The 22,450-nt window shown below is 35.4% G+C and overlaps 7 protein-coding genes and 4 long non-coding RNA genes across 12 annotated transcripts; 8 read left to right on the top strand and 3 right to left on the bottom strand.

Annotated features, from left to right (window-relative positions):
- Positions 1-174: 174 nt before the first annotated feature.
- AT1G05291 (GPI inositol-deacylase C, putative (DUF1218)) lies at positions 175-1,259 on the top strand (the record flags this gene model as incomplete). Its single annotated transcript, NM_001123760.1, has 3 exons — positions 175-415; positions 493-695; positions 980-1,259. Exons 1-3 carry the CDS (start codon positions 284-286, stop codon positions 1,257-1,259), a joined length of 615 nt encoding a protein of 204 aa, NP_001117232.1. The 5' UTR covers positions 175-283.
- Positions 1,260-2,044: 785 nt separating this feature from the next.
- Positions 2,045-3,455, top strand: AT1G05290 (CCT motif family protein; the record flags this gene model as incomplete). The annotated part of the gene is made up of 4 exons (NM_100408.2): positions 2,045-2,525; positions 2,637-2,825; positions 2,913-3,223; positions 3,311-3,455. The coding sequence occupies exons 1-4, from the start codon at positions 2,061-2,063 to the stop codon at positions 3,453-3,455; spliced, it is 1,110 nt and encodes a 369-aa protein (NP_172021.2). The 5' UTR covers positions 2,045-2,060.
- A 667-nt stretch (positions 3,456-4,122) lies between these two features.
- AT1G04373 lies at positions 4,123-4,334 on the top strand. Its single transcript, NR_138703.1, has one exon. It is a non-coding gene; the product is annotated as an other RNA (long non-coding RNA).
- Positions 4,335-5,004: 670 nt separating this feature from the next.
- Positions 5,005-7,777, top strand: AT1G05280 (ERV-F (C)1 provirus ancestral Env polyprotein, putative (DUF604)). Of its 2 annotated transcripts, NM_001331536.1 has the most exons (5): positions 5,005-5,596; positions 5,899-6,310; positions 6,396-6,632; positions 6,720-7,022; positions 7,409-7,777. In NM_001331536.1, the coding sequence occupies exons 1-5, from the start codon at positions 5,193-5,195 to the stop codon at positions 7,526-7,528; spliced, it is 1,476 nt and encodes a 491-aa protein (NP_001318926.1). In that variant the 5' UTR covers positions 5,005-5,192; the 3' UTR covers positions 7,529-7,777. The 2 variants fall into 2 exon arrangements, with proteins under 2 accessions (NP_001318926.1, NP_001321254.1); NM_001331537.1 differs by having other exon boundaries at positions 6,720-7,777.
- Positions 7,778-7,839: 62 nt separating this feature from the next.
- Positions 7,840-10,966, top strand: AT1G05270 (TraB family protein). Its single transcript, NM_100406.5, has 9 exons — positions 7,840-8,664; positions 9,057-9,104; positions 9,196-9,255; positions 9,607-9,690; positions 9,773-9,877; positions 10,010-10,123; positions 10,243-10,343; positions 10,477-10,588; positions 10,673-10,966. Exons 1-9 carry the CDS (start codon positions 8,302-8,304, stop codon positions 10,799-10,801), a joined length of 1,116 nt encoding a protein of 371 aa, NP_172019.3. The 5' UTR covers positions 7,840-8,301; the 3' UTR covers positions 10,802-10,966.
- Positions 10,967-11,122: 156 nt separating this feature from the next.
- Positions 11,123-12,840, bottom strand: RCI3 (Peroxidase superfamily protein). The gene is made up of 4 exons (NM_100405.4): positions 12,568-12,840; positions 12,271-12,459; positions 12,015-12,177; positions 11,123-11,751 (listed from the first exon to the last, which is right to left on the bottom strand). The coding sequence occupies exons 1-4, from the start codon at positions 12,778-12,780 to the stop codon at positions 11,336-11,338; spliced, it is 981 nt and encodes a 326-aa protein (NP_172018.1). The 5' UTR covers positions 12,781-12,840; the 3' UTR covers positions 11,123-11,335.
- Positions 12,841-15,246: 2,406 nt separating this feature from the next.
- On the top strand, positions 15,247-17,006 carry AT1G05250 (Peroxidase superfamily protein). Its single transcript, NM_100404.4, has 4 exons — positions 15,247-15,650; positions 15,740-15,925; positions 16,019-16,184; positions 16,271-17,006. The coding sequence occupies exons 1-4, from the start codon at positions 15,438-15,440 to the stop codon at positions 16,681-16,683; spliced, it is 978 nt and encodes a 325-aa protein (NP_563733.1). The 5' UTR covers positions 15,247-15,437; the 3' UTR covers positions 16,684-17,006.
- A 358-nt stretch (positions 17,007-17,364) lies between these two features.
- AT1G04367 lies at positions 17,365-18,035 on the top strand. Its single transcript, NR_138702.1, has one exon. It is a non-coding gene; the product is annotated as an other RNA (long non-coding RNA).
- Positions 18,036-18,537: 502 nt separating this feature from the next.
- AT1G04357 lies at positions 18,538-19,046 on the top strand. Its single transcript, NR_138700.1, has one exon. It is a non-coding gene; the product is annotated as an other RNA (long non-coding RNA).
- On the bottom strand, positions 18,664-19,013 carry AT1G04363. Its single transcript, NR_138701.1, has 2 exons — positions 18,830-19,013; positions 18,664-18,761 (listed from the first exon to the last, which is right to left on the bottom strand). It is a non-coding gene; the product is annotated as an other RNA (long non-coding RNA).
- Positions 19,047-19,583: 537 nt separating the features above from the next.
- Positions 19,584-22,329, bottom strand: AT1G05240 (Peroxidase superfamily protein). Its single transcript, NM_100403.4, has 4 exons — positions 21,193-22,329; positions 20,918-21,103; positions 20,659-20,824; positions 19,584-20,572 (listed from the first exon to the last, which is right to left on the bottom strand). Exons 1-4 carry the CDS (start codon positions 21,403-21,405, stop codon positions 20,160-20,162), a joined length of 978 nt encoding a protein of 325 aa, NP_563732.1. The 5' UTR covers positions 21,406-22,329; the 3' UTR covers positions 19,584-20,159.
- Positions 22,330-22,450: the final 121 nt, after the last annotated feature.

The following is a 22,450-nucleotide window of genomic DNA, read 5'->3' as shown; positions in this document are numbered from 1 at the left end:
TTATTTCTATTGGACAAGTGTGACGATTTGATTAGTATTAGATCCATGTAAACATGTATAAGAATCTTATAACTTATAAATTACCCCACATGTCATAATACTGTAAAACAACAATTAAAATAGGTTTGTTTAGATAATATTTCTATTTAAACTTAAAAAAAAAACCTTTCACACAAGATTCTCAATTTAACAAGGAATCTGATCGCTTCTTCTTGATTAACCCTTTTTCTTTAACCTCTTAAAACAAGAAAACAAGAAGACAAAACTTGTTTTATAATAGAGAATGGAAGAGGGGAAAGGAACGGAGAAGAAAGGATGCATAATTACCGTCATCATTGTTTGCATTGTTTTGACTGTAGGCTTAGATATCGTCGCTGGTTTCGTCGGATTACAAGCCCAAGCCGCCCAACAATATGTAAAATATATATATCTTAATCAAGAAATGTGATTATGATGATGATGACGTTGATGGTTGAATTGTGTTTTTGGCAGGTGAAGCACGATAAGCTCGAGTGTAAAGCTCCAAGCAAAACAGCTTTCGTGTTAGGGATAATTGCAGTGTCATGTTTGGCAACAGCTCATGTCAGTGCCAATGTGATCGGATGCTCTATCTCCAATCTATTCCAAGCACTCGGCGCCTTACCTAAGAATAAGATCACTACATACTTCAACATGGCATGCCTTTTTCTCATTTGGTAATAACTTTAATCGATTCTCTGTATATATGATCTGTATCGTGTTTAAATGGATAAATATCATGATTTATAAAAGTAAGTAGTAAACTTAAGTAGATTTCACAAAAATAATAATCAGTATTTAAACATTCCACCATATTGTTTTAAGATTAACGTTTTATCACGTATTCAAACCAATAACATTTGTTATTTATTTATTTTATTTTTTAAGAAAAACATTTGTTAAAAGCTCTTGATTGGATTATGGTTTAAAGTTTGACACGATGATGGTTAATTGATAACAGGGTCGTAGGAATCTTTGGAGCATTGATCCTTGCGAATGGGATATGGTCGAACACAGAGTCAAGAATAAGATGTAGATTCACAAACAACCATGTGTTCTCTATTGGAGGCAAAGTGTGTTTCCTTCATGCCATTGTTTCTGGCATATATTACATATCGTCTATTGTAGCAAGGGCTCGGCATTTTCACCGAACCAAACCAAACAAAACTAAACCATCTGAACTCAAACCGATCCCAACTGAACCAAACGAAGCTGAACCAAACTCTACACCCAACCCATAAACTTTTCTACAACCCGAATGGTTCGGGTCGGTTTGGTTTAACTAATATTATAACTCTAAATTCTAAAGTCATGCTTAATATCATATTTAATATACAATTATTTAGTATAAGTTTACTAATTCTTCTAATCTCAAAATATTTAATTCGTTTAATAATTAATTCTAAGCTTAGATGAAGGCCACTCTCTGATGGCGTGGCAATGATTTAGTCACAGTAAAATTTCATGTGGGAAATATTATAAACTGTGAATTTTGGTGAAATTTCTTCAACAATGTTCATGCAATCTGCAAGGGAAATATAACAGATGGATATAGATGAAAATCAAGGATAAAACGTTATAACAGTGAGATTCAAAACTGTTAAATTATATTTAGACTCGAAAGGTTAAGAACTTTCTAACCAATCTTAATCTAAATTCTCTGTTATATTTTTTTCTTATTCTAAATTATAAACTTGAAAATTCGAAATTTTCGCTGATTGATTTGATTTTTTCGTCATATTTCTAACAAAGCTGTCTTTAACGGTTTCGTCCAAAAAGTTTCCTACTATTTACCAATCTGCCACCCCAAAAACCCTATCAAGCAAACGGAATCCGATCAATATGCTTTTATTAATTCATAACACAGCATCGATATTTACCACGTGTAAAAAGTAACTCTTAATTAGTATAAAAGAAGCACAAGCTTGAGATCTCATATCTACAATGCCTTTCTTTCTTTCAAATCTATAGATCTCAAATTTTACACTGTTCGTATCTTTTTTTTTTCTTTTTTTTTTTTGTTTTTAAATTAAGTGTAAAAAATGGGATCACCATTGTGCGAGCATTTGGCTAGGCTTTGTCTTCAATGTGATTTGAAGTTACACTCTAAGAGTAGTGTAAACAATTACAACTATTCGCGGATTCCGTTGTGTAATAATTGCGTTTCGCAGACCGCTCTTGTAGAATCCCTTGAACAAGGGTTGTGCCTATGCCAATCATGCTTTTCAAATCCCAATGTAATCTCGCGTTTTCTTCTTCTTCTTAGAAACGATGCTAGTGATTATTCGGCATATAATTTTCCACTGGATCTTGATTCCTCTTCTTCGTCTTGTTCATCTTCTTTTATCGATCGCAATTGGGAATTTTCCCTTGGTTCCTTACCTCTCAATAATGAGGACTCATCATCATCTTTTGAAATCCTTCAAATATTTGAAGATCATACAAAGAATTATAGTGATCAACAAGTGTTGACGCTTCAGCCCGATTATTTGGACATAATTCCTAAGGTATATACTTATTTATTTTTATTTTGTTAAAGAGGGGTTTTGTTCATTGTTATGAGATATATATGTTTGCTTAACTCGTTCCATTGTTTCCTGTGTGTCACTTTTACGCAGGATAGTTCATGCTCAGGCTTCAAAAGCTACGAAACTAAAGAAGATATAGAGAATGTTTTGATGAACACTTTTGATGGCGCCGAGGCAGCAGTATTAGACCTAAAACAATATAACCCCGAGGAAGATTTGATCCTCACGGAGCTAATCGATGAATTAGCAAGAGACAATTCAGAGACCACGCCGACCAATGTAAACATCAGCTTTAATTCTGTCGCATATTAATTATCTTTAATTATGGTTGACTTATTTATATATTTTTGTTTCATTGTGTAATAGACTTTACCAACTTCAGCATCTGGTATGTCATCGGATATACATAAAGATTACAACACTGAAGCTTTGGCTAATGCAAGTTCTCAAGATTATTTTATAAACCAAATGATTGGCTCAAAAGCAAAGGAAGAGACCAATGATCTTGCAATACTCCCTAACGCTCTTGTTCAACTTGACTGTGGACAATCGCAGTTGATACTTACCGATGAGATGTTACCATGGGAGAATCAAACATTTGTACCTGTTAAGGGATTTAGTCCGAAAGATCGAGAAGAGGCCAAGAAAAGATATTTCGAAAAGAAGAAGAAACGCAAGTAGGTATTACACCTCATTATACTTATAGGTAGATAACTCCATGCAAGTGTATACGTACTTACAAGTTCAAATTTATAACAATGCAGGTTTGGGAAACAAATTAGATATGAATCTCGAAAATCTACAGCAGATACGAAGAAAAGAATGAAAGGAAGATTTACAAAAGCTGGTGCTGATTATGACTATGACCCACGAGCTAATGATATTAACAAAGGGAAAATACAAACATGAGCTAATGATAACCAAGCTCAATTGTGATATCCAAATAAGGAAAATAAAAAGATGGTTGCAATAATATATATGATGATCATCATCATTATGGTTCCATGATTTTTTGGACTTTGTTTTGCCAAGGGTGTTTTGTAGTTCAGTGGTTTTGTCTGATTGGTCGAGATATCGATATCCACTGGATGCACACGCTTAAAGGACTGCAAAGGTTCACAGAGAGGTCAAAACGATCTCTAGTTCTCTACTATAGTGTTTTGATTCCACTCTATAGATTTTTTTCCAAAATTATTTTTTTCTTTTATTATTTACATTTATTTATTTCTTAAAGGAGCTTTATTGCAGTTACTGTCAAATTATTTTACCAAAAACAATAACTAAATTTTTCGGTAAGACTCTAACCGAAAGTTAATTCGGTTCGTTTGATTTGGTTTTTGTTCGGTTAAATTTGGTTTGGTTTGGTTTTTGTTTGATCGATTAAGTTTTGAATGAATTTCTGTGGGAGTTGCTTCTCAAAGACTTAAACCTGCAACTTGGCAAGTTTTTTTTCTTCTTCTCAAACCATTGTCTTCATCATATAGCTCTTTTAAAAATAAATGTGACAATAATCGATTGGTGGACATACAGTAGAATGCTAAGAAAAAAATAGCCGATTGGAGAAGAAGCAAGAATATATAAACCACCTCTTTTGCAAATTAAAGATACGTGTTTGTCATGGCCTTTTAATTTTTCCTAATAACAAGTTCTTTAATCATTTCTCACGAAACAAAACTCAACTGTCTTAGAAATATATTAATATTCCCTGCGGCTCGGATCTTGTGACACTGCACATGTTGAGGACAGCTAAATTTACGTTACTAAACGTTGCTTGTTTCGTCTCGTCTCAATATTTTAGTGTGTAATAAGTAATAACTATATATGGAATATAATATATGAGCATTTAAAAAACCATCGAACAATAATAAATAAAAACCAAGCCTTAATTGGACAAGTCCGATTTAAAATCTTACAATTGACCAAAATAAAGTTAGGAACGAGATCTAGCCATCATTTACTAAACATTAAATTAATGATTTACTTTTGTCATTTATTATATAATAATTATATCATCATAAATCTAGCAGATGGAGTATTTGATACTCGTTATACAAAACATAACATGTATCTTGCATTCTTGCTAATTAATGACCAAAAGTAGAAAAGAATTCTATATTGTTATGGCAAAATTAAAATTTAAAAAACGATCTCTATTGTTTCTTTTTGTTAAGTAAAAATGTCTCTATTGTTAATAAAAAAAAACTCGCTTTTTCGTTTAAGAATTTTTTTTATTGTTGTATGGAACTAAGTGAATTGAGAATAATTTGACATGTGTCGAGTAATAGATTCCTTTACCAAATATATAAGCATCTCCAATTAATTAAGATGTACATTACTTTAATTTGAAAAAATACAAAGTACAAGAAACGTATTACTAGTATAATTTATTAGACTCCTTCTTTATTTACGCCTTAGCTTCCGTGCCTAATCACAATACTAGTTATTTACATATAGTTTAGTCAGCATTAATTCCTTACACTAAAACCATTTTTAACATGACTCCATTGCTCTCCCTCTGATCAACCCTCCTCCTCCGCCGCTGCTACAAACACTTTAATATATATTGCCACCGTCCTACCATATATATATAGTCCACTTAAGATCTTTCCACTCATTTATAACCCAAATTTGTTCTGTTTCATAAATATGTGTCTTCCATTTCGACCCGTCTCGAAAACATATTATTCGTCTTCTTCTTCGACTATCGTGACGCGTATGGTAAACTGCATACTACTTTTTGTATTCATTTTGTTGGTCTACCTCCTCATCTCGGCCTCAAGACTTCAATCTAAAAACTCTATTCATGCATACTTCTCATCTTCTGATCAAGATCAATCTCAGAGCCCGACAAAAATCGAGCACATCGTCTTTGGGATAGGCTCAAGCGCGATCTCGTGGCGTGCACGTAGAGAATACGTTAAGCTTTGGTGGGATGCTCAGAAAATGAGAGGCTGCGTCTTTGTTGAGCGTCCCTTGCCGTCTTCTCAAAACCACACAGATTCATATCTCCTTCCTCCGGTTTGTGTTTCCCAAGATACTTCCCGGTTCAGGTAATTTAGTTCAATTTGTTTATTGTTTTTTAGTCAGAAAAAAGTTTCAACTTCTGTTTCATCATAAATTAAAAATAAGTATAGTTTGCGATTTATTAGTTTAACGTCTATTAAAGATTTAAAGTATAGGATATATAAATTTAAAATATTGAATTGTGACATTTTTTTGTAATTTTATATATGAAAACAATTTAAAGACAGAAATTAATTAGTTGATATTCCTACTTTATTCCTTAATCAATTTAACTTGCAAATTAGGGTACAGTTAAATCGAATCGGCCTAATGAGACAAGCGTCTACAGGTACACTTGGAGAGGCGGTGACAGAAACGCGATCCGAATCGCGCGGTGCGTTCTAGAAACTGTCAGGCTATTCAACACCTCCTCAGAAGAAGTAAGATGGTACGTATTTGGAGACGACGACACGATTTTCATTCCTGAAAACCTCGCTCGAACTCTCTCCAAATACGACCACACATCATGGTATTACATAGGATCAACCTCGGAGATTTATCACCAGAACTCTATGTTCGGACACGACATGGCGTTCGGGGGTGGTGGGTACGCTTTAAGCAGCTCATTGGCTAATGTTTTAGCTAGAAATTTCGATTCTTGTATCGAACGATATCCACATTTGTACGGAGGAGACTCTAGGGTTTATGCTTGTGTGCTTGAGCTTGGGGTTGGATTGTCTAAAGAGCCTGGCTTCCATCAGGTTTTAAAGTCTATATGTACGTAATTAATAGTTATTAGTAAAAAAAAAAACTGATTAGAGATATTTGTTTTTATTTTTGAAGCAGTTTGATGTGAGAGGAAATGCATTGGGAATATTGACATCACATTCAACGAGACCGTTGGTGTCACTACACCACATGGCTCACATTGACCCAATCTTTCCAAACTCAACCACTTTCTCCGCGGTCCGCCACCTTTTCTCCGCCGTACAACTCGACCCTCTCCGTATTTTTCAACTATCCGTTTGCTACGACCGTTGGTACTCTTGGACCATCTCCGTCTCTTGGGGATATACTGTTCAGGTTAATACTTTTTTACCCTTTTTTGTTCAGGACTCCAATAACGTAATGTTATTAATTCAAAATTTAAATGTTTGTTTCAATTGTTAGATTGATGGCAGGCATTTGTTTCTACGGGATGTTTTGCGGGCACAAGAGACGTTCCGACCATGGCAAAAATCAGGCGGATTAGCAAGTGTTTACACATTCAACACAAGAGAGATTCATCGTGATCCTTGCCAACGACCTGTCACTTTCTACATGCAACATGTTTCTTCTAGTAGCCATGATGGAACCATTAAAAGTGTTTATAAGCAAGCTTACGAGAATTGCACCTACGATCCTGTTACATCGCCTCGCAAAATTCATGAGATTAGAGTGTTTTCAAGAAGACTCGATCCCAATATCAGACAAGTACTTCATTCTATCTTTTCTATTTTTTTATTTTTTTTTAAATAACAAAATATAGGATAGATTAGTAGAATTTTTTGGCCATAGTGAAAATCTTTTTTTTTTTTTTGACAGCAAAGTCCATTAGAGAAAATCATTTTCTAGATTAGTATATATTTGTTAAAATATCAATTACTATGGTTTCTTTACGTATAGATACTTCCTTTCGATTTTCGTATAGACCAACAAAATTAGGAATATTGGGGTTAGTAGTGGTCAAAGTTGCTATATTGAGTGAACTTTTTAAAGTAGCACCCTAAAAATATAGTATTTCGTAAGAAAATTTGCTTCTTACTTATTAGATTTAAGTTTGTTTTATCATAACAAAATAAATGTTTTGAATGCGGTAGTTGAAGGCTCCCAGAAGGCAGTGTTGTGATATATTACCAACTTCTTCAACTGGTGGCAACATAATGGAAATTGGACTGCGAGAGTGCAAAGAGGATGAGCTCATCTATATTCATCCCTAATTTCACCGTAACTAATTATATTATACCTTTACAATATTGCCATCCATTAATTTTGAACCTAAAAATAGTTTTTTTTTCTTTCCTTTTTGTAAATTTAACATTAAGTTGTTAATTGGCTGGTTGCCTTTCAACATTTGGAGCATTTGAGATTACTTTGTGACAAAAAACTGAACATGACATGAATATAATCTAGGGTGGACCTTCACTGAAATTGATGAAAATGACATTATACTTAAAATTAGGCTACCTACCAAATTCACCCTAGATTTAATATATTTCTATTGGTTACATCTTTACTTTAAGATATAAAAACTAAGAATGATAATTTACTTCTATTACAAGCTAAGAATCCTAGATATCTCAGTCGCTCACTTTTGCAGTTGATTCCCTTTACGATTAGCGTGCTACAATCGTATCAAGTCACATTCACACACTCTTGTTTATTTTGTTCAAAAAATGAAGAAGAACAAAATAGTAAACCGAAAATAATGCTATTTGAAATATAAATGCGACCGTATTGATGCGGGCCAAATACAAATCCGGTTAAACCAGTTAAAGCGAAATTGGAAAGTAATAGGAAGTGATTAAGGTAAATTAATTAAGTAGTATTAATTAGCGTAACATTAGCTGGGGGATTAGACGACTTTGCCACCGTTGTTAATACCTTCCTTGCCTTCTTTCTTTCGTTACCATTTGCGTGATCCCTATCTTCTTTATCTTCGCCCTCCGGATTCTTCAATATTACTAAATCTGCCATCATCTCCTCGATTTCGATGACGATAGAGCCGACGCAATCGCCGTCTTCGGAGCCGGAGGTTCACTCTGGAGAGGACTTCGTTCACATCGATGACCCTAGGCCTACCGGCGATATCTCTTTAAGCGACAGCATAGTTAATGTGGAGAAGGATGAACTGCTCGACGAAGCGGCGGAGGAAGAATTTAGAGGCTCCGATTCTGTGTTTAGCGGCGGCGATGGCGGTGGAGCGGATGATGATGGCGGCGAGTGTTCATCGGAGGCTACTAAAGTGGAGCTACCGGAGGAATTGGCGAAAAGTGTTGTGATTCTGACGTGCGAGTCAACAGCGGATGGTGGATCTTGCGATGTGTACTTGGTTGGTACTGCTCATGTATCAAAGGTAATCCTCGTTCTTCGATTTCATTTGGTTCTAAGTTTGCAAAGGAGCTGTCTTGGAATTGAACTAATATTTTGGTAACTAGTGAACGGTTCAGAGAGTCTCGTTCTTGGAATCTTTGGAGAAAGCTGAAAATTGCATGTGGAATTCAAGAAATTTATCAAACCTTTTTGGGGAAATAACGTGTTTTTGGCTGTGTCAGAACAGTTGCCAGAAATGGAGTTAGGGTTTTTGATTTAGTAATAATCTTTATTTTCTGGAAACAAAATTGCTAAATTCAGCAAGATTGGGTTTTGTTTGATTGTATAGGCTAGAAAAAGAAATGCTTAGCTCTTTGTTTTAGATTAGCATTCAGTCTTTCATAGTGGAATAATCCTGTATATCCTTGCTTGCAGCAATCCTGTCTTGAAGTTGAAGCAATAATCAGCATCTTGAAACCAGAGGTTCTTCTCTTTAGATGTGTTCATTGAGGACTGAGGTTTGATATCTTTATCTTGTCTATGTTCAGGTCTAAGCAAGTTGTTGATATCACAGGTTGTCTTCGTTGAATTGTGTTCGAGCCGATTGTCTGTTCTCAAACCTCAAACATTGAAGGTTTGCCTTTCACAATTGTGATTCTGCTTCTTCTTTCCAATTTGGTTTTCTTCTTTGTATATTGTGAAGATCTATCATTGTGAGTGATTTTGGAAAAAATGCATATCATTGTGTGATGATTAGTTTTGTTAGTGTCTCTTTCTATCTTTAGAATGATTAGTGTTGCCAAAATTTCTTCACTAAATCACAAAGCAGAGGCTGCCTATATCTTAGAGGAAATTTCTATGATGCTTGTACATCACTTGCTCTATATGCTATGGCTTTGGTGATGAGATTTCACAGATCTAAGTACTTATACACGGTTCTAGCCCTTTTGCTTATTCTGAAATGGTAATATATTTGCTTTTCTAGATTCCAACCATGTCGGACATGATAGAAAGTTGGAAGCAGAAACAGAACACATTCGGAATACTTTATGGATGGTTTCTTGCAAAGGCAGGTTTTCCTTAATCAAGAAACTTTTTGATGGAAGCTTTAAGTCTCTGAACCAAAAATTTACATCCTTTCCTTCTGTTAGATCGCCAGTCATCTTGAGGTTTTTCCTGGTGCTGAGTTTCGTGTGGCGTATGAAGAGGCGATTAAATATGGCGGCAAGGTGATACTTGGTGATCGTCCTGTACAGGTGATAATGATATGTTTGTCCGTAGTTTCAAAACAGTCTTTTAATAATGTTATGCATTTCATGAGCGTATATTCTTTCAAAAGCGTTCCTCAATCCTCAGTATACTCATTAATTTTGTATTTCTCGAAGCAGATTACGTTAAAGAGAACATGGGCCAAGATGCCTCTATGGCACAAGGTTAAGTTTTTATACTCCATACTGTTTCAAGCTGTCTTCTTGCCGGGCGCTGAGGAACTCGAGAAAATGGTAAGTCTTACTGTATTATTTTTTTTCCTTTTCCGCACATCTAATAATTAAGTGTGATTTGTCCTAACAAATATACATTGATTCTAACTATCGATCAATGGTAAATTGGACTGGTTCAGCTGAAAGATATGGACAATGTGGATATGGTGACTTTGGTGATTCAAGAAATGAGCAAGGAATTTCCAACTCTCATGGATACAATTGTGCATGAGCGAGACCAGTTAGTATTCTCTATTCCCTCTATGTAGTTTATCAGATTCGTAAACTAAAAATAGAAATGCTGGTAGTAGCAAATATAGAGAAGAATTAACAAATTATCATCGACTTCACATCCTGATAAATGAAATGCGCAGGTACATGGCATCCTCTTTGCTGAGAGTTGCAAGTGACCATAGTTCGGTTGTAGCAGTTATCGGAAAAGGACATATTAATGGAATCAAGAAGAATTGGAAGCAACCTATTACGGTTTGTTGTCGTTTCAATATCTGAATGAAGGAGCTTATTTTTGTTTCGGATTGTGATTTATGTTCGTTTTCACGGAAATTGCAGATGAATGATCTAATGGAGATACCAAGCGACAAGTCAGTGTTTACGTTAAAGAGAATAATATCATCAGTGGCAGTTGCAGTTGCAGGGACAGCTATAGTTTCGGGTATACTTCTTTCAAGAAGAAAGTGAAAAAGGATTGTAATTGGGGCAGAGTTTTTCTCTTCTTTCTCCTGAGCCATACGAAGGAATGATACAAACTCAAATAACTTTTACACTCGTTTACTCTTTCTTTTTTTTCTTTTTTTTCACTTCTGTACGTTTATTGATGAAAATAATAAAGCTTTTTTTTTGGTCTTTCGGTATTTTCTTTAGATAGTTGGAAGTAATCCGAGTTTGAGCTAGGGGTAGGTGAAAATACTCGTTTCAAAACTGCCACTAAAAGCAATTAAACAATCTGGATCCTCTATCCAGATTGCATATAACTCTATCTACAAAATGACAGTGTTACTACTCAAACCAACTAAAATGTCATGATTCATACACGACAAGCCAAATATGTTAAAAAAAAAGCAGTAAAATCTTTTTATTTCTTTATTGACGAAGTCTGTAACAAAATCCATACACACAAATCCCAAAAGGCCACATCATAAATTCACAATCATCCTTATTAATTATTATCACAACTACCCCCACAAGCTCCCAAATCTTTTACATTTCCACCCCTTAACTATTTGCAACGGAACATTGCCTCCTAACCACTCCAGCTGAACCAGTCTTGACATTGATCCGACCCATTTTCTCCATTGACTTGGCAAACTCAGAGAAGAAACTCCCCACCGAACCCGTCAAGATCCGGTTTATGTTTGAAAGTGTTGTGGGGTTAGTGGTGAGAGCAGAGTCTGATTGAAACAGACCTCTACGCTTGAGTACGAGCTGGTAATAACTTAGATCAAATGTTTTGCGGCTCCCTGGATCCATCTCTACGATGGTCTTGTTATCGTTGAGGCTAGGACATTTTCTAGACTTGAGATTGGCTGCGTACTCGCTGTCCAAAGCCGGATCTTGGCCTCCACGACCCGTAAAATTGTAGAGACGGTTTGTGAAAGACGAGCAGTGAGATACACCAATAGTGTGAGCCCCTGTTTATAACACATATATTTCTTGTAAATATATCTTGAAACTCTAGGTTGAAATGTTCTCTATATCATAAAAACAGTACTTTCTAATTTTCTTTATTGAAATCATAATAAGTATTACTTTTCGGTTATTGTGAAACCATCATAATAGTCGTTTTTTGTGTGTATGATTAACACATGTTTTATAAATCTTAAACGCAAATATTTTCTTCTAAAACACTCAATAATTTTTTATTCTTAGAGTGTGGAATGAGTTTAGGCTTTACCGGATAGTAAAACGAGGTCCTTAAGATCAAGTCCTTGGTTTGCAAAGAGTGTCTGAAGATTGGTGATATTACTGGTTGGAGGAGGAATGTTGGCTAATGCCTCCGCTGCGTTTGATATCCTCCCGTCTCTTCTTCCGGTCGGTACACTCCAATTCGGTCCTCCCTACAACATACCAAAGGTCAGAATTTATGATGAGAAATACTAATTAAGATTTTTTAATTTAGAGTAATGTTATGTGATGAATATGATGCTTACGGTGAAAACGACAGCGTCGCGAGAAGCTAGAGCGATAATATCAGCGCAAGAGACAATTCCAGGGCATTGAGCTTCAAGCACAGATTTAATTGCGTCGATGAAGCCAAACCCTCGAACCGTTAGGTTAGGAGTCGCGTCTCTCTCTGCGTTTCCTGACGTTGAGTTTATAAGCACTGATCCATCACAACCCTACATGTACATGTATATATATCCGTCATTAATTAGTTTCGTAGTTATTCAGAATGTTCCACTATATAAAGAAAAAAAGAAAAAAAAAGAGGGAAAAGAAGAGTTTACTCGGACAAAACAGTCATGGAAATGCATTCTAATGAGAGCAGCAGCAAGAGAAGGAGCATTAGAAACGTGGTTTGAAACAAAATCTTGAACAATCTTTTCAGCATTAGGACAAGAATTGGCATAGAAATTCATCTGCAATTGAGCTTGGATCGGTCCAACAATTCCCACAAGAAAGAAAGAGACTGAAAGAGCTATAGCTATCAAGCAATTCATCTTTAAATTTGTTGGTTTAATTTTTGAGACTCTCTCTGTTTGGGAGGATTATGTTGTGTGATGTATTGAGACGTTAACATAGGTTTATATAGAAGAGTTTGCATGTTTGGTAGTAGAAGTGGGTCCATCTAAGCTAACTAACATGTGCTCTTTTTCTACTTTATTTTTCTGGCTCATAATCAGCGCCACAATAAAAATTTGAGAAATTTTTATTCATAATTACAAAATGGTTTTTTAATACTCTTACTAATGAAGAGATAATGTTACACTTCAATGAGGCAATTTGGAAGAGTTTTTTTATAAAAAAAAGTTAATTAAAGTTTACGTCTTTCCACTTATATTTATTTTCCTGTAATTTGTAAAACTAATTTGTAATTTGTATGTTCTAAAACACGTAGCGAATTTGTTTTCTAATATATATTAACCAAAATATCAAAAATATACTCTGATACTAAAAATATCAAAAGTATTAGATATGGTAAAAGATGGTGAATGTTTGGTCCATAAATCAAGCTATAGTAAGTTAGTAACATAGAAAGTCTTGATTTTAATGACCGTTATGATGTCATAATCAACGATTTTTGTTTTTTTATATACCAAAACGCAATAGATTGTGTTGAGCGTTATGATGTCATAATCATCGATACAAAAAGTCAAGCCAACAGTAGATTTTAGTGAGTTAGTAACATAGAAAGATTAGCTGAATGTAATTAAAAGTATCGAGTGTTCTGATGTCATAATCAACAACTGTAATTTTTTTTATAACATAATTGAGATTATATGGAATCTTATTTTGGATTCATTTATTTTAGTCGCGATCGAGTACTAGAATATTGGTAATCTTGAATACTCTAAATTTTTGGATGATCAATCACCTCAAGACATAACGTACTTTGATTTTTCACTGAAGAACAACTCGTTTTTGCCGACATCTTCCCATCCAAAAAAAAAAAAAAAACTCGTTTCGAGAGTGATATTTTTTTTAATTCCAAAACTACAATACGTACTCGACCTAATCCGCAGTAGTACAACTAAAAGAACCGCAAAAGAACAACTGCTAATGAGCAAGAGAGTATTCCAAGATTATTAACCTTGTTTTATATTCTTAAGATCTTCTTTTTTTTTTAAGTTCTTTAATGTATAATAGAAGTATATAGGATTAACTGCGACTTGGTAGATAGACTAATTTCAGATGCTAAGATATACCATATGGTAATGATCCTAGTAAAATTACTTTTGTTAAACATATATGTACGAACAGTAGGACACGTATAGTCATGTTTTCTGATAGACGATTAGTGTTGCCGTTATATCATTATCCGAATTAATCTTGTAATGCATGTTTTTAAGTGAAATAAAATTTCAAATTACAACGTAGTTTAATAATATAAGTCATAACCGATACAATAGTCACTAGAACATAAAACTAATATATATGTCCAACTTTACAACGTATACTCTTTTTTTGGAATTTTTGTTTTGTCCTAAATTGGTGTTTCTTATATCTTGATGCCTAATCTTTGTTTTGTAACATGCGCAATGATATTAAAACATTATATTATACTAGGGGAGGAGAACAAATTAAAATTTCACACAACTACTCTATAGAACTGAATTATTCATAAACGGACGAGAGCATTTCAACTGCTCGAAATATTTTCCTATCATCAGGAGTGGCGTTTCGTCAGATTACCACGCCAATTTATTTCTTTAAGTCTGTCAAACGTTGGCATCTTCTAATAAACTGATATATATATATGTGGATTCTAAACAAACAAAAAAAAAACTTGAGAGGATATTTTTAGATTTTCATCCTGGAAAAATAAGTGAGGCTAGAGAAGATTTTGATGAAAGAAATCTTTAAATTTTAAACTCTTTTGGAAATATCTTGAAAAAGGATTTTCCCTGTAATTTATAAGCGGAAACAATTCGGACCGGGGCCAAAACATGTTAGAAATATGTGGATTTGCAGATTTCTGTTCGGGTCGGCCGGTTCTGCCTAGTTGTCTAGTTGACTAAGGTTTTGTGGACGGGTTCGTTATTTTTCTAGCGACTAAGTAAACATGCCCTCTTCCATGACCTGGCGTCTAGAAGAATAGTCACGGAACGTGTGTTCCACACTCGTTATAGACCGTATTCAACTATTCAATTTTTCCCAAAGAAATTACTTAAGAATTTAATTAGCAAGTTGGGTCTTAGTAACTGAAAACAGATACATATTTCTAATGTTATTTTATGAGTTGTCGTTTGAACAATGTCCACTAAATGATAACGTGCAAGACATTCGTGAATGTCTAATGTGAAAAATTCCGTTTTATAAGGCGAAATGACCATTATTTTATCTTATAAACAATAGTCAATTGTGTTTCATAGGAAATTTAATATATTCAATTGAAACACCAGCAGAGATCAAGAAGATAGTGGAAGGCCATGCAATGTCCTCCTCGAGCTCCTCTTGTATTTCAACCCTCATTAAGAAACAGAGGAAAAATGCAAATGGGATTATCTAAATCTTGTTTGGCATTTCTCCATGGACTATTTCAAAGCCGCTGGGTGATCTATAAAAGGCCTGAGAATGTCTCCTTCATCTTCATCTCCAAAGCTCGTTCTCACCTTACTTGGCAAACACTCAACGAAGAAAGGAGAGAGAGACGGTAATGGCGATCAAGAACATTCTCGCCCTTGTGGTTCTTCTTAGCGTGGTTGGAGTTTCTGTCGCCATTCCACAGTTGCTTGACCTCGACTACTACCGGTCTAAGTGTCCCAAGGCAGAGGAAATTGTTCGTGGTGTCACAGTACAATATGTTTCTCGCCAGAAAACCCTTGCCGCTAAACTTCTAAGGATGCATTTCCATGATTGTTTCGTCAGAGTAAGCTTGGTTCACTTGTTCGAGACTGTTAACCAAGGGATATGAAAAAACTAGCTAGTCCTAACACTCTTTTGTAATGATTCATGTAGGGATGTGATGGTTCCGTTCTTCTGAAATCTGCAAAGAATGATGCGGAAAGAGACGCTGTCCCCAACCTGACCCTGAAAGGTTATGAAGTGGTGGATGCGGCCAAGACAGCGCTGGAGAGGAAGTGTCCTAATCTCATTTCTTGCGCTGATGTTCTTGCCTTGGTCGCCAGAGATGCCGTGGCAGTGGTAACATTCCATTTTCGCAATGGACTAGTGATTTTGTCATTCCAAAACTGAAGACTATAGTATGTATATAACTTATTAATTGTCTTTGAACAGATCGGGGGACCATGGTGGCCGGTTCCATTGGGCCGCAGGGATGGACGCATCTCGAAATTGAACGATGCATTGCTAAATTTACCATCTCCTTTCGCCGACATAAAGACGCTGAAGAAGAACTTTGCCAACAAGGGTCTTAACGCTAAAGACCTTGTGGTTCTCTCAGGTATGTCTGCAGCTGGCACCTTATGATGTGCAATTCTCAAAAGAGTTATCAATTTGAAAGCTGAACAAAAATGGTTTCTTGAGTAGGGGGTCACACCATTGGAATCTCTAGTTGCGCTCTCGTCAACAGTCGTCTCTACAACTTCACAGGAAAGGGCGATTCTGACCCATCCATGAACCCTAGCTACGTGAGGGAATTGAAGAGAAAGTGCCCGCCTACAGATTTCAGAACCTCACTGAACATGGACCCAGGCAGTGCGTTGACATTCGACACTCACTACTTCAAGGTCGTGGCTCAGAAGAAAGGGCTCTTCACATCTGACTCTACGCTTCTCGATGACATTGAGACCAAAAACTACGTTCAGACTCAGGCCATTCTCCCTCCTGTGTTTTCTTCTTTCAATAAAGATTTCTCCGATTCCATGGTCAAACTTGGTTTCGTCCAAATTCTTACCGGCAAAAATGGTGAGATCAGGAAGAGATGCGCCTTCCCTAACTAATTTGGATCGATCAGACCGGGTTTCGGATGATTTTGAGTCTACACGTTTTTCTCTGCTTATTTTCTTTCTTTTTCTTTTTTCTTTCACGGAAGTTTGAGCTTTGGTGTTGTCTTCTTCTGTTTCTTCCATGAATAATTGTTTTTTGTTGAGTAACTTTACATTTGTATTCTTTACGGTGACTGTGTTTTGTAATGGAAAAAGTTTGTTTCGAATTCATCCGTTAAACGTAAACCTAAATTAAACAAAAATTATAATTGGAAAGCAAAACATTTTGTAAGCTTCGTGGTGTTTTTACTATGAATTAATATTTATGTTTGTTTTTCACGGTTAAAAAATTTATTTATGTTTTTATGTCAAGGAGTTTTCATTTTTATTGATAATTTTAGGATCATAGGTGGGAAACAAACACATTGGACTTTGGCCTTACATATGATAACATTGGACTTTGGCCTTACATATTAAATTTCGTATGTTTTACTTTGGCCTTAACATTGGCCTTATCATAGGTGTGTTTTATTTTTGTTATTGATGAATGTTAAGGCCGAAGTAAAACATACTAAAGTTAAGGCCATCAATAACAAAAATATTAATTCATAGTTAAAACGGTTAAAGAAGAGAAAATCACAGTCGAATCGGATTCGGATCTTCTCTGGACTATATCCATCAAGAAAACAGAACTTTCATACAAGACCTTACACCTTAGGCCCGGTAACAAAACACACTTATTATACGCTACTATGATGTTCCTGATGCAACGAACTAGTTCAACATTATTGTGTTGATTTGTTGTTCACTGTACTAGCTAATAATACGTGTACCATTACTGTCGTTTACCTTTATTATGAGATTAAAATTTCTTTGATTGTTTGTTTATGTGGGGCTTCGTTGATTTGTCGTATTCAAAATTGTGACTGGATGTTGGTTAGATATTGGAATCTACTTGTGCGGTATATGAGAAAAGACAAAATTCAAAAGGTGAATGACTACGATTGAGCATATGTCATCAAACATAGTTCAGACATTAGGCACCATGCTTGACACGGTTGTTGTTTAGGGATGGAGCTCTTCTCATTGTCTCTGCTTCAAATGATACTTGCAATTTGTTCTTTTAAATCTCTCTTCTTTATGTTGGATGAGCTCTTTAGATCTAAATTCGCCTTCCATATTATAACAATACCCATGGCTTTACTAATGGTCAACGACCACTGGCACTAAAGAGTGTATACATTACTAACATCAAAGAAGACAATGTGGTTTCCTCTGAGGGAACTGAACATAGCCATGGAGTTGTAGAATGTAGGGGTAAGAATCAAGATTGAGGATATGGTAGCGTTCCTCGCTGGTTCAAAACCAAAGCAATCAATCATTCATGGCTCCTGACACATAGACTAGCATTGGTAGCCTGATGTCAATCAAGTCCTCAGAATCTAGCTTCTGCTCCAAAAACAAACATTGCCTGTACCAGCACAACATGTTAGGAACGGAAATTGTTTTTCTGTATACAACAAATAAACCTGATCCTAAAAGAAAGCATAAAACCATTTAGAATGAAATTAGTAAGCAAATAATATTGACAAAAGGAAGTTACATACTTATAAAACCATCTATTCTTGATCAAAAAGATGATTCTTCTAACCGTTATATCACAAGAAGGAAATAACCAAAGGCATCGAAAAAAGGAAACAACTAAAACGAAATTTCCTCTTGTTTAAATTGATATTAGTAAAATGGAAATCGGATCTAAGTTTAGATTTCCTCTATAATCCCAACGGTTAGATTAATAAATATAATCCCAACGGTTAGAACCAAGAACCTTGTTTGCTTATTATAAATACACTCTCACGCATTCTCTTCTTCCTCTTCTTCTTCATACTTGAGAAATCAAAATTCTCTATTCACCTCTACTTCTTTCTTATTTTTTCTTCTTCGAGAAACGAAAACCAAAATCTATCATCATTCTCATTTTTTTCTCTTCGCCGATCGACATTGAAGTAAGCCGTGAGTTCGAGTTCATCATCATTGATTGAATAACCCTCTCCAATCGAGATCGATTTCAGTTGAACTGGATTTGATTTTAGAATCTGAAGATGAAAATCAAACTATCAATCGCCAAGCTAATGTCGACGCCAACACTCCGATGAACGTACGTTTGCTTCTTCGCCTTCGCCGTCAGATCTGATCGTGTGAGAGGATGAACAAGAGGAAGATCGGAAAAAATTCTCAGAGTTTCGTCTAAGGGTTTCGAATGGACTTTTCGAGCGGAAGATCAGAAAAAATTCTCACGAGAGAAGACAACCACAAGAGAACGGTGGACCCACATTACGCTTTCGAATGGACTTTGCTGTTTGGGCCCTTTTTGCTTCCCAAGCCCAACAAGGTATTTTACTTTCCTCCTTCCTTATTTTTGTTTTTCTTCCTTTTTTTATTTTCTTACTAAAACTATAAGGTTTTTTCTTATAAGTGTTAAATATTTAAATTTTGTGTTAACTAATTGGACACAACGTCCAAACCCCTAAGAGGCGTCATCGGTTCAATATGGTTTATACCTAATTTAACTTTTTAACACTTATTTTTATTTTATTTAAAAATGTTTTTAAAACTATATTTTGTATTAATACTATTAAAACTATAAGGTTTTTAAACTTTAAAGTTTTTTCTTATATGTGTTAAATTTTTAAATTTTGTGTAAACTAATTGGACACAACGTCCAAACCCCTAAGAGGCGTCATCGGTTCAATATAGTTTACACCTAATTTAACTTTTTAACACTTATTTTTATTTTATTTAAAAATGTTTTTAAAACAATATTTTTATTTTATTTAAAAATGTTTTTTAAACAATATTTTTATATTACTACTATTAAAACTAAAAGGTTTTTTCTTATAAGTGTTAAATTTTCAATTTTTTGTAAACTAATTGGACACAACATCCAAACCCCTAAAAGGTGTCATCAAAGTATGACCAAATTCTAACCGTAACCGTATTTTGGATCGTAACCAGACCGTTTATTAACCATACCCCGACCGTAATCATAACCGTATAAAACGGTTAATAACCGTAACCATTAACCGTGAAAATAGATCATTTATTATTGTAACCATTAACCGTGAAAATAAATTATTAAAACGGTTAATAACCATAACCATTAACCGTGAAAAACAAACATAAATATTAATTCATAGTAAAAACACCACGAAGCTTACAAAATGTTTTGCTTTCCAATTATAATTTTTGTTTAATTTAGGTTTACGTTTAACGGATGAATTCGAAACAAACTTTTTCCATTACAAAACACAGTCACCGTAAAGAATACAAATGTAAAGTTACTCAACAAAAAACAATTATTCATGGAAGAAACAGAAGAAGACAACACCAAAGCTCAAACTTCCGTGAAAGAAAAAAGAAAAAGAAAGAAAATAAGCAGAGAAAAACGTGTAGACTCAAAATCATCCGAAACCCGGTCTGATCGATCCAAATTAGTTAGGGAAGGCGCATCTCTTCCTGATCTCACCATTTTTGCCGGTAAGAATTTGGACGAAACCAAGTTTGACCATGGAATCGGAGAAATCTTTATTGAAAGAAGAAAACACAGGAGGGAGAATGGCCTGAGTCTGAACGTAGTTTTTGGTCTCAATGTCATCGAGAAGCGTAGAGTCAGATGTGAAGAGCCCTTTCTTCTGAGCCACGACCTTGAAGTAGTGAGTGTCGAATGTCAACGCACTGCCTGGGTCCATGTTCAGTGAGGTTCTGAAATCTGTAGGCGGGCACTTTCTCTTCAATTCCCTCACGTAGCTAGGGTTCATGGATGGGTCAGAATCGCCCTTTCCTGTGAAGTTGTAGAGACGACTGTTGACGAGAGCGCAACTAGAGATTCCAATGGTGTGACCCCCTACTCAAGAAACCATTTTTGTTCAGCTTTCAAATTGATAACTCTTTTGAGAATTGCACATCATAAGGTGCCAGCTGCAGACATACCTGAGAGAACCACAAGGTCTTTAGCGTTAAGACCCTTGTTGGCAAAGTTCTTCTTCAGCGTCTTTATGTCGGCGAAAGGAGATGGTAAATTTAGCAATGCATCGTTCAATTTCGAGATGCGTCCATCCCTGCGGCCCAATGGAACCGGCCACCATGGTCCCCCGATCTGTTCAAAGACAATTAATAAGTTATATACATACTATAGTCTTCAGTTTTGGAATGACAAAATCACTAGTCCATTGCGAAAATGGAATGTTACCACTGCCACGGCATCTCTGGCGACCAAGGCAAGAACATCAGCGCAAGAAATGAGATTAGGACACTTCCTCTCCAGCGCTGTCTTGGCCGCATCCACCACTTCATAACCTTTCAGGGTCAGGTTGGGGACAGCGTCTCTTTCCGCATCATTCTTTGCAGATTTCAGAAGAACGGAACCATCACATCCCTACATGAATCATTACAAAAGAGTGTTAGGACTAGCTAGTTTTTTCATATCCCTTGGTTAACAGTCTCGAACAAGTGAACCAAGCTTACTCTGACGAAACAATCATGGAAATGCATCCTTAGAAGTTTAGCGGCAAGGGTTTTCTGGCGAGAAACATATTGTACTGTGACACCACGAACAATTTCCTCTGCCTTGGGACACTTAGACCGGTAGTAGTCGAGGTCAAGCAACTGTGGAATGGCGACAGAAACTCCAACCACGCTAAGAAGAACCACAAGGGCGAGAATGTTCTTGATCGCCATTACCGTCTCTCTCTCCTTTCTTCGTTGAGTGTTTGCCAAGTAAGGTGAGAACGAGCTTTGGAGATGAAGATGAAGGAGACATTCTCAGGCCTTTTATAGATCACCCAGCGGCTTTGAAATAGTCCATGGAGAAATGCCAAACAAGATTTAGATAATCCCATTTGCATTTTTCCTCTGTTTCTTAATGAGGGTTGAAATACAAGAGGAGCTCGAGGAGGACATTGCATGGCCTCCACTATCTTCTTGATCTCTGCTGGTGCTGCAATTAAATATATTAAATTTCCACAATTAGAAGAAATCGAAATCATGCAACGATTAAGAAAGCTTCAAATCATCTTTTGCGCTTTGAAAAGCTATTGACTTTGGAGAAGATGTAGTTTGGGGAATTTTTTTATTAGTCCTTAGCTCTCAAAAGTTAAAAACTATAATAAACTGTTATAGTTTGTGGAATCCACGTTCCTGCATTCTCAATGTAAACTATCCAAGTTGCTCAATTCAGTGATTGGATATTACAATATACGGCTAGTTTCTTGTGAAACAAGTCGTCCTATAGACTAATGCAAAACAAAACAAAAAAATCAATCATTTTCCTTAACTAACTTTCCACTCTCGGAGAATGAGACTTTCGGCCTTGCCATTCTCGTTGGGGATAAAATATATAATGGGCCAAAAGTTTACTTCCGTCTTATGGCCCATATACGAAGCCCAGAAACAAAAAAAAACTACGATCTTGAATTTATTACAAAAGCATCCATTTTTTCAACAGAAGAATTCCATTTTGAATCTCAGATTTGATCATATTGGCAGAAAAAACACTAATTGAAATAAACTAAAAGTTTGACAAAAAAAAGAAATAAACTAAAAATAAATATTTGAGACTTACGAGGATGAAACAAACTTAAAATGTGAATAGTATTGTAGCAATTCTTTTTTGAAATAATTAACTTTTAGTGATGTAGCAGGAAAAAAGAAAAAACTAAAAAAAAAAAAAAAAAAAAAAGAAAAAACTAAAATGTTAGGCGTTGAATTACTAGTTTTTTTTAGT

The sequence above is a fragment of the Arabidopsis thaliana genome, assembly GCF_000001735.4.
Source record: "Arabidopsis thaliana chromosome 1 sequence".
Classification (NCBI taxonomy): Eukaryota; Viridiplantae; Streptophyta; class Magnoliopsida; order Brassicales; family Brassicaceae; genus Arabidopsis; species Arabidopsis thaliana.
The sequence above is the reverse complement of the archived record's forward strand: the minus strand, read 5'-3'. Positions and strand labels throughout refer to the sequence as shown.